Source organism: Lemur catta, chromosome 2, assembly GCF_020740605.2.
Source record: "Lemur catta isolate mLemCat1 chromosome 2, mLemCat1.pri, whole genome shotgun sequence".
NCBI lineage: Eukaryota > Metazoa > Chordata > Mammalia > Primates > Lemuridae > Lemur > Lemur catta.
In genome coordinates, this window is record NC_059129.1 from 59,401,218 (window position 1) to 59,416,900 (window position 15,683).

Here is a 15,683-nt window from a genome sequence, read left to right on the forward strand (position 1 = left end):
GAAACTGAAGTTTCCACTGTGCTCCCCGTGGAACAGAGATGAACCGGATGGACCCGTAGACATTGCTGTCCTACCAAGCAGAGGGTGGCTGAGTGACTTGGAAGCCTTCCAGAAGGACCTGGTTAAATTGCAGACCATTTATTTCATGAAGAAATAAACCACAGAGAGCCCCTTCCAAACATGCATGCAGAAATCAGGACAAAATGCTGAGGAGATTATCTGTTCAGAATTTGCTTTAAAAGAGCCCAGGCAGCACTCATTTATTTTTGAGAAAATATATGATTAACCAGAGTTAACTATGAATTCAGATATTGTGCATTAGACCAGCTCCTCAAAGTTTGAGAGCATTTAATATTATATATCGCTGCCATTTGGACCAAATTGTTTTTTTAATGTACACAATATTACAAATTTAATTTGAGCTGTTTGAATCAGTCTGTAAAAAAGATTTGATTATACCTGAGTGTTCTGGCCCCAGCTTTTCCATATCTCAGTAATCTTGGCGGTAATTGGCTGATTAGGCGTCTCACACTCCATCTCTGCCTCAGTTTCCATGGTAATGTTACAGGAGCTATTATAGATGAGAACTTCATCTCTTTCCACTTTAGGGCTGAAACGAGAGAGGAGGTTAAATGGGGTGTCATCAATCTTAATGAAATGCAATTATTTTTACTCTTATTAATCATTGCAAGCCATTAGCTTGTGGCAACTACAGGCCACCATTTGTCAAATTTTGCAAATTTCTGTAATTTTGTTTCCATTCTTTTATTGTTTATTTGTTTTCCCGTTATCTGCACACCCTGCAATGAAAATGTACGTGGTAAATATCTTTCACTGAGGCCTTTCTCTTTTCCAAATCTATCAGAAACATTAGCAAAAGCTTCCCCAAGCCCAACTTAACAAGCAATACGCAGGCAACGCTTCCAGTTCCAAAAATGGAAGCAAATGTTGGGGAGAGTTTTCAGTTGTTTTTTTTTTTCTTCTCCTTCTTCTTCTTCTTCTTTTCCCCTTCCCTCTTTCTGCTCTTACTCACACTTAGTGTTGAGGGAGTGAATTGCCTGAATCCCCCCAGGGCAGATGGAGAAATTGGAAAACCCACACAACTGGCTAACTGGTCCCTAATTCCAACTGTGAAAAAATGAGCTCATTTAGGCTTTCAATTCCCTCTCCCCAGCTGATGGCAATGAGGCTCTGTTGCTAGCAGTGGAACATTAACTTAGTAAATTAATTAAACTTACTTAACAGCCCAGACTAAGGAGATTCGATATATGTGCCAGTTATACTAGCAGCCACTCACTTTAAAAAGTCCTCTTGCTTTAAAGAGAGAAGCCAGACTGGATTTAAAATGAAAAACAGCAGTGTAACATTACACAAAGTCTAAAAATACGCCGTCTAGAGGAGGTGAGAACATGGACATTGAAGGGTATTGTTCCCAACAGGTGTGATATTTATTCAAGAATAATCCTGGCTGAAGGCATTGTTGCAACTAACTCAAAGATTATTACTGATAATAATGCATGATATTTTATACTTTTCAACAATTTCATATGTATGATCTCATTTCAGCCTGTAAATTAGGTAGAAATATAAAAAATGTAAACCAAGGAGATCAGGAGATTTGCAGAAAGTCAAACACAAAACTGTGGCCGCTCTGCGATCAGAACCCAGGTGTCCTCTTTCCTAGCACAGCACTCTCAAGTTTTGAGAAGCTGATGGAATATCAGCCAGAAAGATAGCAGATCCCATGGGAAGACCAGGACGGGTGGGGGAAAGGGCAAAAGGTCACTGCTTGAGAAACCATAAATCATGTCAAACCATAGTATCTTTTTTCAAATCAATATCAAGATAGTTTCTCCCACGAGTTGCTAGAAATAATGAGCAGGATAAATATCATATCTCACCACTTAATCTTCTCTTCTTCATGCTATTATAAAACATTATCCACTCCACGTTCACCTAAGACGTGACTTCTAAGCCCACTGTCCTCTAGACCCACCATAGACTGTCAATAGTTTAACATGACACCACCCAGAACTGAAGGCAGAGAGTTTGGGCTGAATACTGGGGTCCCCCTTTATCTGAGCGCTCCCTCCCACAGCACCTACCACCGTGTTCATTTGGTAGCCCCTGTGCATATGTTAAGATGGTGGTCAACTCAAAGGCTCAGAGCTGCTCTTGCCTGAGGACTTTCCCACACTGTGTTTGTTCAACTCATTTTCTGAGAAGCATTAGGCTTGGAAGCAGATCAGCTAGATTTGAATCCCCGCACAGATATTTACCACCTACATGACACTGAAGACACTTTTCACTAAGCTTTGGTTTCCACATTTAGAAAATGGAGTTACTAACAATCGAGTACCTATTTTGTAGAGGTGTTGAGGAAATAGACTGAAATGAAGCACATAAAATGATTGACATGGAACCTGGTATACAGTGAGAGTCCAATAAAGGCAGTTCTTGTTAAAGGTTTTTGTGGCAATGGTGTTGGCAGTACTATTGTTGAAATGTAAATGTGGGAATTTACATTTATCGTTGTTACAACCTATTTCCTGATTTAGACCCATTGCTCAAAACACTTTGAATCCGTAGCCTGTAATTTAGCTATAAATCCGCTTAGCTAAGCCATTACCCATGGGGTAGACAAAGCCACAGAATAAATACAGCATTTGCTCCTGGGGTGTCAGTCATACACTAAGATTCAGAAAGGAAAAGCAAAGTAATTTAACTTTTAAATTAAAATGTAATGCAATATTTAGAGAAATATGGAAATATGGTGGAAGAGAATGCAAAATTCACATGGACTTTTCAAACACCTGACTTCAGAGCAATTTTAGGCTTTGTCAGGACACTTTGGGCTTTGCACCTAGAATACTTTTTTGCTACTGGGGGTGGAGAGGTTGTTAAAATAGTTTATGAAGGTCTCCTTCTATATTTATGTCATAAATCATTTATAAACCTATGGGAAAGGGAAGGAAATTGGCTTACCAGATCATCACATTCTTTGTGAATCAGTTTCCAGATAACTACTTTCATTTCTGAAGGCTCACAAACCATCTGATTAATAATTCATTCAAGAATTTTGTCAGGTATAATGTCAAAGTTAGTTGTCCAGATTTCCAGAATTCCTCCTTTTTCTTTTTATAGGTAATTTATAGAATATCTGATTTGCCTATCCCCTCTCTCTGGTATGTGTGCCCTTCTCAATGGTTCATTGCCAGCAGTGGGTCCTCAATCACATGAGCAAATTTATTGTTCCCAGTATATGAATGATCTGAGACTTGAACTCAAGGAGAGTAGCAGCTGACTTCCTTTACAATCTTTCTCGGCCTTGGGCTTCCACCCTCGTAAGAAGTCTTCTTATGCCCTTTCTAGACTCTTTGCTGGCAAAGGCATGGGTAAAATGAGCTGGGTCACTCTGCCCTCTCTGTGTGTTAGCAATACACTGTCTTCCCTGAGATGTTCTTCTTCCCCTAAATAGAGTCAAATCCCTTTCTATTAGCTTAGAATTCTTTTCAAGCTTTAGCTCATATTTCTTTTTGTATTTGTTCCTCATTATCTTACTAGAAATGTTTTTTCATTAAAAAGCCATCACCAAAATTAGCTGAGACACCAAGATATCAAAAATAGACTATCATTTACAAAATGTCAAAGTTTCTAAATAGCCAGCTACTAGTCCACATTTTCTTCCACAATAATCCTATGAATTAAGAAGTTCAGTTAGCCAAGTTTAACTATAAATATACATATGTGTATATAAAGATACCAATATACGTATAGATATAGATGCACATGTATACACACATGCACACACATAAATATTTATTTTGGGGGGAGGTGGTAAAAATTTTTGGTCCAAATGGTGGCAAAGATAGTATTAGAACCTAAGATTCCTGACTGTCAATCTGTATTTCTCTCTGTTGGTCTGATCAGATCCTAAAGTAAGCAGGTAATGTTGTATGTGCTCTTTAGGATCGGTAGGAAAGACACTTGCAGGCATTCTAGCTCCCTCACTTAACCTGAAACTGCTTCCTATGGCTCTGAAATCTCACTGAAGCCACATAGCTCAGCCAATGCTTTCAGCACCGACGCTGACAGCATAGCATTGTGCTAAGTACACCGTGAGTCAGAAGCCTTGAGTTCCAGGCCCAACGCTCCCATGGCTTGACTGTGTGACTTTAGACAGTTAATTAATCTTCACTTAGAATAAAATCAAAAATCCTTACTTGGGCCTTCTATGCCTTACATACCGCCCTGAGCTCATCTAGGGCCTCTTTCCTTCCTTCTCACTCTACTCCCACCCTTCTGGCCTCTGAACAGCTCCTAAAACTTGATGGTTCCTTTGCACTTGCTGCCTCCACTACCTGACTCTCCTCTTCTTACCTCGGTGTAAAAGATAATTCTTCAGAGACGCCTCCTCTGAGCACACTATCTAAAGTAGCTCCCCATTATTTTTCTATCACTTTATAGTACTTATCACAACATGCAATCATTCTGTTTATTACCTGATTTCCTCCTCTACCCTTAAGGACAGAGACTTTCATGACTTATTCACCATTGAGTCACCAGCACCTGGCACAACACCTAGAACATAGTAGTCACTTGATAAATACTGGATGGATGGATGGATGGATGGATGGACACAGCATATTTTTGCCACAGATACATGTCCGCCTCTGCCACATGACATCAAATCCATAGTGGTAGTGACTGACCGAGAGAGAAATATTTAACAGAACTGGATTCCCTGAAAAGATTCTGGAAATTAGTCTTCTGGGTTCACAAGCATAATCTTAAGAAGAACCAAGTAAGTTATTTGGCACATGATTTTTTATGCCCCTTGTATAATTTATAATGTGTTTTCTGGTTAATAAATTAGCACATATTCACTGAAAAAATACATAAAAACTTAATGAAGAAAATAAATACGATCAGTACTCCAGCCACATAGAGATAGGCACTATCAGCATTTTAGAACACATCCTTCCAATCTCTATTCTAATCACCGTGTGTGGAAACACACATGCTATTGACAACAGGAGGATCACGTTGATACACTATTTTGTGACCTGGGACTTTTACTTCTCCATATATCACCAGTATGTTCCTCTTTGGTTAAATATCTTACATCATGACTTTTAAAGGTTTCTTAGTATCATACCATTTGGATGCATTCTTAATTACTAAAACTTATTTCATTTCAAATATTTTATTTTACTTGAAAGCTCCAAGAACATGGTTGCTTATAAATATTATGCATTTCTATCTGCTTTCTTAAAATAAAATCTTAGAAGTGAAACTACCGGGTCTCAGAGTATAAAGAATTATAAGGGTATTAATGCCTTATTGAGTTGTGTTCTAAAGATTGTATTAACTTCTCCCATTAGCAATAAAGAGCAGTGAGAGTTTTCTCCCACCCTCATCAACACTAAACTTTGCTTGTTTAAGTCATGGCGCATTTATTTTAATTCTTAAGAAAATACACTGACTTTTGCCTGCTGCAATAGCCAGAACCCTGAACAACACTTTTGAAATCATTTGAAATGATATGCACAGAGAGGGGTGTAACTTTTAATGAAGTCTGAGGCTCCCCAGCCCCCTCCAGGAATGAAAAGGAAGGACAGGGGAGAGCTCCAAGGAATCGTTTGGGATCCAGATGAAGTCCTGAATTCAGTGGAGCCAGAAACTGCTCACATGTACTTCTTGGTGTCCCTTATTATTAGTAAGTTCTGAAATCCAGTCTTACCCCATTTCCTACGTGACATAAACAGGGTTCTTCATGCCCTGTTAGAAAGCAACCAGCCATGGAGCATTCTCTTTTCTTCTCTTGAAACCTCTGATGGCAAATACATACTAAAACACAGACTGTCTCAGGACACCCAAAAGTCAGACTGCCATGGAAAGAGCTGGTTATCTCTTTCACTGTGGGTAATTGGGCTTCTTTAGTTTTATAGTTTAATGGGAAAATAGGCCTTCATTAAATAACCAGAGGTAACCACTCTATCTAGATAAGAAATAAAGAAGGATGCAAGGCAGTGTTCAGGCCTGAGATATCACCCTGCATAGGAAAAGAACTGCTTGCTGAAATTAAGGCCATCCGCAGTTACCAACATGGTCACACTTTTTTTTTTTAATTTGTTTAGAAAAGGAGGGTTAACCTGGAAAGTTACGGTATTTATTTGTTAGGGTTTTTTTTTTTTTTAAAGTTCAAAAAAATCCTTATAAGCTTATGGCTTCTAAATCCTAGATCTACAGTAATTCCACCCATGCTACCCACCCCTCCTTTTGAATAAACATTGTACAATCTGCTGGATTTCTCCATGACTTTTTTTCATACTTGTGAATCTGTTTGGAAAGAAAAGAAAAAGGAAATGGGGAGGGAAAAAAAAAAGCCTTCTGTTTTTCATAATGTCTAATCTTTTTCCCCATTGGCATTCACCAGATGTTGCTGTGGATCGGAAGATAAATATTAAAATCTAAGCAAGAACAAAGCGAGCTGTTTACTGGGCAGATTTTTCAGATGTTCTCTTGAACATTTGAAAAAGACAGGAGATGCTTTGAAATGCAGGCTGGCTGGGATCCACAGTAGACTGGCCCCCTCCAAGAGAGCTGGGCCTCATGGGCCACGTCCACCCAGCTTTCTCGGGGCTCCACCGGCCGCTGGCCATGTACTTGTGGGGAAGCCTGTGGGGGTGGGGGAGACAGGATTACCTGATGAAGAGGCCTGACAACGATGATGGAAACGTTGACTCTGTCCAATGATCAGGCACAAAGACGCATTGAGAACTTTCTTCACAAACATAGAGGTAAGGCCATGATTCAGGCAGTCTCTCTGTCCCCACGGCAACGGTCAAATCACACTGCACATAAGTGTGGCTGGTGGCCTCACAGCTGTCCTTCTCATGCTTCAGGGCACACAGGAAAGCCACCGACACTGTAGGAAATAGTCACCATTAGGAAAGAACCATGGAAAGAACTGAAGGCCTCACGTCATTTCATAAATGAAGTTCATGTGTCCTCCCTTGACCAACAGGAAAATGAAGTGATCAGTTTGCTTTTTTTAATGTATTATGTATGTCTAATATACACAGAAGAATATAAGTAACATTTTTACAAAATATAAATCGTCATCATTAAAAACTCATGTGAACCCACCAGCCAGAGTAAGATCTAAAACAGGTGTGGTACTCTGTTCTCGCCCCCTCTAGTCCATTCCCTTCCTCTGCATGCTCAGAAACAACCACCTGGCAGTTTTGAAATAGTTTTATCACACAGGTTTGTATTCCTAAACAAGAGATTATTGAGTGTTACTTGTCTTAGAACTTTATAATACATGACAAAATATTCTTTGACCTACTTTTTTCATTCAAGATCATATTTCTAAGATTTACGTAAATTATTGCATATAACTAGTGTTGATACATTTTCACTGCTGTTCGGTATTGTATTGCATGAAAGTACCACAATATATTTATCTATTCTCATACCAATGGACTTTTGGGTATTACCCAGTTTTTTCTACTACAAATGTACAAAATTTTCTCTAGGGTGGATGCCTAGAAAGATAATTGCTTGTTCAAAGAGTAAGGTACAAGTTCAACTTCACGAGATATTGCCGTATTGTTTTCCAAAGTGGTTGTGCCATGTTACATCGCTGCTATATTTATGAGTTTCTATTACTTAACATAATTGCCAGCACTTGAAATTATCAGATTCTTAATTTTTGTCAATCTAATGTGTATAAAATGGTATCTCATTATGGTCTTAATTTACACAGTACTTTTAGGTTGAACAATTTTTTATGGTTAGTAATAACACATGTTTTCTCTTCTATGAAATTCCTATTCCTGTCATTTGCCCATTTTTCCTTGGGCTTTTTGTCTTTTTCTTATTGATTTGTATTCTTTATTTATTCTTGATACTAGTGTTCTGGAGATTATATGATTACTAATACCTTTTCCAAGATTGTGGCTAGATGTTTCACTCTCCTGCTGTTCATTTTCATATAATTATGACCATTACCATGTTATAAAGAAAAAAAGTATCTGAAGCCCTCTGACCCTTAGGCCATTTCTTTCTGGGTCACGAGACACATGTAAAAACCATCAATAAGGCAAACTGGCAATATCTTTAGAAGATGAACAAATCTCTACATGAGATAGTTTAGGAGCAGCTCTGTCTGGAAACCTTAACAAAGCAAAGAGAAGAAAAGAAAAATCTCTCTAGCCTGCTTCCTCTGCAGCTAGCCTGTCCACCAGGTATGCAAAAAATGTCATCTAGGGCTGTGGGCTTCAACCTACACCTCCCTGCTTCACCACAGCGCCACTGCAAGGTCTAACCGAGATAAAGACGTGTGAGAGGGTTTGCAGTTACGCAATCACAGCCAAATAGTATTATTATTGCTGTTATGTTCTAACGCACCTGGCACCTAGAAGGTTCTCTGTGAATGTGTTTCAAACGAATTATAGCAATAAAAATGACTGACAGTAGGACTCTGTATGGACAGACAAAACATGAGAACTTTCCAGTTAGTAAGCCCTAAGGCAAATAAAAACAAGCTCAACACCTATAAAATAATGAATTCATTACAGGTGATTAAGTGAATGCAAATTGACAAGGTGGATTATGAAAATCACCCAGGGCTGAGGATCAAAATTCATGGGTTTTACTCAAAGTTCTGCCACTAAATAGCTGTGTGACCTTAATCACTTTAGCTTTTCATGCCTCATGGAAAAGTTAAAGTTTCCATGAAAAAGTCATGTGGTATAATTCAAGGTATAAATGCAAGAAAACACAAAGATCAAAGGTCTTGCTCATTTTAGACAAATACAAAGTATTAGTTTCACCTAACAACAGGATGTTTGAGCAACTACCATATGAAAAAGTAAAAATCTTGTTTTGTTAGAAGTACAATCTGTGAGGAAGGTAAAGATAAGTGACCCCAAAAGTGGCAAAGGAACTTTTTTAGAGCTCCAACTCCCCTGCCCGACTCATGAATAGAAAACACATTAGCACTGTGGCACAGGCACAAGCAAAACAATAATTAGGGAAGTTTGAGTTCTGGGACCACATCCACAACCTGGAATGTGAAACATCACTCTATTGTGTAAAGTCAAACTGAAGACTAAAACTCAAAGCAAGGATTAGAATTCAAAATGCCCTTGGTAAATTACAGAAGTTAACAGAAATAAACAAAAGAACAAACGAAAAGGGTAAAGTAGTAAACTGCAAAAGGAAAAAAGAAGTTATATAAATATAAGGACAGTCAGCTAGGCACAGCCATGTTAGAAAGAAACACACACACACACACACACTCATGCACACAGACACCTTGGAATAACAGTAGGTAACAGAAAGATTATAAACCAGCAAGACAGCAGTGTAATTTTTTTTTTTGAGACAGGATCTCGCTACCTTGCCCAGGCTACAGTGCAGGGAAGTCATCATAGCTCACTGCAACCTCCAACTCCTGGGCTCAAGGCATCCTCCTGCTTCAGCATCCTGAGTAACTGGCACCAGGTGTTAATTTCTTTTTATTATTACTTTTATTTTTTAGAGATGGGAGGTCTCACTATGTTGCCCAGGCTAGTCTCAAACTCCTGGCCTCAAGTGATCCTCCTACCTCAGCCTTCCAAAGTGCTGGGTTTACAGGCATGAGCCACGGCACCCGGCCAGCAGTATAATCAGTGCAGTTTTAAAAACAAGTATGGGCCAGATTAAATGCAAGCATTTTATGATGCTACTCAATATGTCTAGAACTTGCTTACATAGAGAAGCTACCTAGCTTCGGGCTTCAAATTAGGAAAGAATGTAGAATTTCAGAAAGGGCTCAGAAGAGAGATAACAAAATGTTTACTTGGGGAGTTCCTGATTTGGTGGGTCCCAAGAATGCATATTTCTAACAAGCTCCCAGGGGCTGCTGCTGCTGCTGCTGCTGGGGTTCTAGGGAACACACTTCGAGAAACACTGCCTTAGTGGGCCTGAGATGATTCAGCTTTCCAAAAGACCACTGCCAGATTCAGGTTAAAAAAGTAGAGTGGGCGAGCATCAGTTAGGTAGAAGGATGGTTGTCTTTAAGAATAGTAACTGTGGAACACTTGTACAAGGGCTGCTGCTGAGAAGTCCTCCAGTGAAAAATCTTTTTAAATGTAACAGATTCTTAATTAAAGTGGTTATACGCAATCCTATCTGACACTAGGGGGATTATTAGTAGTTTGTAATAATTTCTGAGACACATATTCTTTGACCATTGTGTGACCGTTATAAACCTACTTCCTAGTGGGAAAAAAACACACAACCATACACTCAAGATGTTTTGTCCAGTTTCAAAGGGTTAACAGAATTGCTGAATCCAATCCTGGATCTTAAGCAAGGAATCTCTGGATTATGTGATAAGTTTCTTTCCATCTTTAGACATTGTGATTAAAAGTCTTTTTAAAGGGTTTTTTTATGAAAACAAAAAATAAGTCAAATTACCCATTTCTCTAGAAATGTGTTCCTTGCACAATCGATGAGTGTTTGGTGACACCTAGTGGCAATGTAAAGAGTTACAGCTTCCAACTCATTTTCCTCAAAAAAATCAAGGAATTTTGAGTTCTTTTCTAAAACTTAATCAAAACTTTCTAAACATAATTTCTATTATTCCTCCTCTAGTAGTTATCAAACTTCAAATATCACAATTTACTTTACCTTGAATACTCATTAGTTTTTATTTTGTACTCTAGTTGAAATTAAGTTTTTTAAAATACCAAGGAGTTTTAAAAAGTATATTAATTTTTTAAGAGGAAAAAAAGTCCTGATTCCTGCAACTAACATTCAGAGGGTTCACTCATTTCCTCTGCCCCCTCCCAAAGTGTGGTAGAAAAAGTGTATTAATGTAAACAGTGTATATGTGAAAGATTTTTTTTAAACTGTAGCAATATTAGTTAAAGATTAGAACCTAGAAATGTGAAGTCTTAGTTTTCTGTTTCCATTTCCCAATCCTTTCATCTAGTCATTCATCAAGCATTAATTTTGCACATACCCTGTGCCAATACTGTTCTATGCACAGGAGGTAGAACAGTGAATGAAACAATGTCTTAAACTTAAGTCTTCTATTGTATCTTAAATTTCCTGTTGTGGAATCAATTTTCTTCTATAACATTGTGTTTATATACACGAAAATAATAGAAAACTCAATTTCTAGTATTTTAAATAAGGACTGTTTCTCCTCCTCCTCTTCCTCCTCCTCCTCTTCTTTCTCCTCCTTTTTCTTCTCCTCCTCTTCCTTCCTAAGACAAATCCGTGTAAACTGCCATCACATAGTATTACCCATCACAGAATTATTGCCCAAGCTCAAATGAAGTGATGCTTTCATTGCTTTGTAAATCCTTAGCTCTCATTCAAGCTGTGGACAAATAAGTTATGAATATATCTTAAAACACTACCAAGAAAACACGTGTGTAAATGGTTCTTGAGTGTACAGGTACGAGATCTATGAATATGCAAACAAGAGAATCACCTGGCTAAATCTGAGCTATTAAACATCTCAAATGGAATAAGGTCCTGTAACAATAATGATAATTTCTTCCCTTTTTCCTGAAGCTCAATAGGTTATTACCACGTGTTATGAAGCTACAAGCTATACACCTTTCTCTCCAACCCCTCCTCCAGCAAAGACATGGCTTCCCACACCATCATTTACATGACGGCTATGCAGCTCAAAGTCATGAGCATATCATGTTTTACTGAGTAAGAATCAGGTAATCACATGGATATCGCAGAACAAAAGGATAATGTGAATACTGGTTCTTTTGTCTATCAGAATTCAAGACCTGAGCACACAAAGCCAATTTTCAAGAGATGTCCAGCTTGGTAATCTCCATGCCTTTACTGGTACTACCAACAAGCAGAAGTATATGCAGCAACCTCACCTCAGAACAAGTCCAAGAGCGTGTTTCCTCCATTATGCCTATAGCTGTCATTGAAACTAATGGTCAGAACTCAGAATTACTTTCTCCATCATCATATGACCGCAGTGAAGACCATAGGTGGTAAATTTTTTGATATGCGTTTAACATTGACCCATTAATATGACAAAAGTTATTATGAACTATTATAACAGGTGCCCCCAGATTCTAACTACACTTTTAGATAAGGAGTGGAGAAATTATTTTCCCAGGAACACATAGAAATATTAGCAGTCAGTACACCATTAATTTCAAAAATAGAATTAACCAAAGAATACAATTTTCCTATTCAGGGGGTCTATCTGGGAAGTATCCAGCCATGGTTAATACTATTTTTCATATTACATGGCTGTATACTTTCTGGACAGCCCTCGTATATACTATAAAATACACATATGTGTCATCTTTACTCACCATCCAGCGGTGGCACCAAGCAGCTGAAGGCAGACACTGTAGCATTAGCCAAGACTTGGCAGGGAGCACCACACACAGCAGCTGAGATCTTCCCTGGAGAAAATCCTGCTCCAAACACATGCACGAGTCTTCCACCCAGGCAGCCTTTAAGGACAAAATTACAAGTCCATGATCAAAGAGGCAAATCTCTCTTTCTTTGAACTCAAAATTCAAATCTTTGCTTTCTTGCTGTCTGTCCTCCTTTTTTATGCCCTCAGAATCCACACAACTGGCTTCAAGTCCCCAGTAGCCTCAGTTTCTTTTCCAGTTAGGTTCTGGCCTCGGTGCCGTCCAATGGCAATCATATTCAACAGAATGTTATTTTAAAGGGGTCTTTTAAATGTAACAATTTTTATATAGAAAAGTAATTCTTAGTTATAGTTTTAAAACTTTTTATACAAAAGAGCATAAAATAAAACTTCCCCCAACTACCTGTCTCACTCCCCAGAGGTACCCAGGTATAAAGGTTTTTGTGACTTCTTGAAGGATTTTCTAAGCATATAATACTAGGGTATTAAATATGAAATGTCCGATTTCCTTAAGTACTAAGTTTGACAATTAATATCTGTGACATTTCACTTTGATACTTCTTAGTTTATTTTTCTTGTAAAGGTACATCCTCATTCTTTCAAACTCACATTTTGACTCGTGATTATCTTTCAAATTTTTTAGAACAATTTTTATACAACCATAGATAACTCAAAAATTCACATTATTTTCAAATATGAGTTCTGTCATAAAACTAATACAACAAAGACAGCTCAAAATATCAACAAAGTGTTTGGAAAGGATGTGGCTAGCGAACACGTATTATGTTGGTGGTTTTAAAAAGTTCCATTCTGGTAATTTTAACCTTAAAAATGAGTCACATGAATGACCTGAGACCAAGATGGATAATGATAAACTACAAACTGTAGTGGAAGTGAATTCATCTCAACCTACGCAAAAATTAACAAGAAGGTTTGATGTTACTACTCCAACAATATCAGACCTTAAAACAAATTGGCAAAGTAAACAAGCTGGATAGATGAGTACCGTTAACACATAAATTAAACAAACGAACAAACGTCAAAAGAAAAATCACCTCGAAGCTTGCTTTTCTTTGCTGTCAGCATAAAGGCAAAACATTTCTACACCGTATTGTTAAGTGTGATGAAAAATGGATTCTTTTTGACAATGACAAGCATTCGGCACAATGACTGGATAAAAATAAAGTGCCAAAACACAGTCCAAAACCAAATATGCATATGCGGGAAAAACAGCGGAGTAAAGGTGACTTCCTGGCTCTCTGCTCCCAGAGAGCGAGGAGAAGAACTCGGTCTGCTATGCAGGTGTGGATCACTCCCCCACAAGAACAGCATTGTGAAACGGCAGAGAAACAGCATGGGACACACAACACGGGAAAAAAGGTGAATAGGAGATAGGATCGCAAACTCTGGAGAGTGCCAGATAAACAGTAGAGAATAGAGCTGGGATGGCTGCGCCCGCCTGGCCAGCAAGTGCAGTGGGATCTGGCCCACAGGAGAACGCCCTGCCTCCCCACTGACCCCCACACCCTCTCAGACAGGGACCTGCCTGAAGTCGGTGCAAAATCGAGGCAGGCGAGGTTGGGCTCTGCGGAGAGGGGACCATAATCGGAAGCATCCTGAACTCCCCGGACCTCTGTGCTGGGACTGCACTGGGCGGGGGAGGGACTGGTCTGAGCTACCGCTGGAGGGAGTTAGGGGACAGGCACCTCGCCCCTGGCGGTCAGCGGGGCCAGAACAACGGAAGTGGACACTGAAAAGGGGACTCTACCCTGGAAACCGCTGCGGGCCCGGCTCAGGGCAGGTCAGAAAGTGCAAGACCTCCAAGCGGACAGGGGTGAGATTGCTGCAGGGCGACACACAAGAGACAAAGGGCGTCCTGTTGACTCAGCTCCATGATTCAGCACCCGCCAGCTCCTGAACAGTCGCCTCCAGCACTAGCGCTCTGCGGGTGGGCGGCAGCCATTTGGGGGTCCGCAACCCACACGCTGTGGTGCGGTATAGTTTGGGGCAGCACCCTTCCTCCAGCCCGGGGACTCTTGCGACAGGCTTCACCCTTCCATGACCTGTTGTCAACTAGCTGGGCCCGTTTGGATGGGCAAAGTTTGAATACTTCTGCACTCACGGGAGGCTGGCACCTGCGGGATTCACAGGTGCTGGGCGGACTCGGGCATCACCCCTCCCCCTAGAACTGCGACTCTCACGCCGAAAGTGGCGGGCTCCACCCCTGGCTGTAGGGAGAGGCAAGAAAAGCCCCTTTCCCTGTGTGACTGGCATGAATCTGCAGGGCTTTGACACAGATCAATAGTTGACAGCCCAGTGACTCAGTCTCTCAGACCGGCTTAGGTCATCCAGTAGGATCATAACTCTAGGGCCTGCTCTCCGCATCCAGGCGGCTGCCAACAGTGGGGTTCACGGCCAGGGAAGGAAAATCCTGGCCAGAGGCCACAGCAGGTGCACCAAGTAACCCCTTCCATCAGAAACGGCCTCCCAAGTGTGGTGGAAGAACCCTGGACAACATATTAGCAGCTCCCCCTAGCGGCAGATCAAGCAACCATAGAAGCACACACTTCCAGGCTGGTAGGCAGCAGCTGCGATCTGCCTTGTTCCTACCACCACTTTAAGGGGGAATAGGGTCCAAGTGACCCTCGGAAGTGGCAAGATCCTTCCTGAAGACTGAGGCACTAGTATTCCTCACTCGGGGACCAGAAACTAACACAGAGGCATCAGATTACCTTGATAATGGGCTCTTCCACACAATCTACAACCAATGACAGAGAGGGTAACCCCAAAGCTCAACACAGTGCCCTCCATCTCAAGCTACTAGAGGGCAGTGGAGTTATACACACAAGTGTGATTTACCACATGGGAGCTTAAGCTGAGGGACCAAACTCACTAATCTCCACTGGCAAGAGTTGAAGACAACAGGTCAGAGGTAACCCAACTTGCCAAAATACCTCTAAGGTGATACAAGACCAGGGTACCTCCTCCCACCACTGTTATGGAACACCCCTTAGGGGCTTGAAGTTAAGGGCACAAACCAGTCCTAGCACTCCCAGTTCTCAATTAATTACCCTGATGAGAAAGAACACAGGGAATATGAAAGACCAGAGAGAAAAGCCAGTCCCAAAAGAAATCATGAGACCCTCAAAATCAGATACTAATTTAATGAAATGATTAAACTGATAGAGGAAGAATTCCCAGTATGGATTGTAAGGAAACTCAATGGAATTGAAGAGAAAATAGAAACCCAACACAA

The 15,683-nt window shown here is 40.2% G+C and overlaps 1 protein-coding gene across 1 annotated transcript in view; it reads right to left on the minus strand.

The window, feature by feature from the left end:
- PKHD1 (PKHD1 ciliary IPT domain containing fibrocystin/polyductin) overlaps positions 1–15,683 on the minus strand; it is a 414,564-nt gene that overhangs the window by 327,502 nt on the left and 71,379 nt on the right. The window contains exons 33-35 of the mRNA XM_045543725.1: positions 12,360–12,503; positions 6,709–6,931; positions 460–610 (exon numbers count right to left, since the gene is read on the minus strand). Coding sequence (XP_045399681.1) covers positions 460–610; positions 6,709–6,931; positions 12,360–12,503 — 518 coding nt within the window. The remainder of the gene's footprint in view (positions 1–459; positions 611–6,708; positions 6,932–12,359; positions 12,504–15,683) is intronic.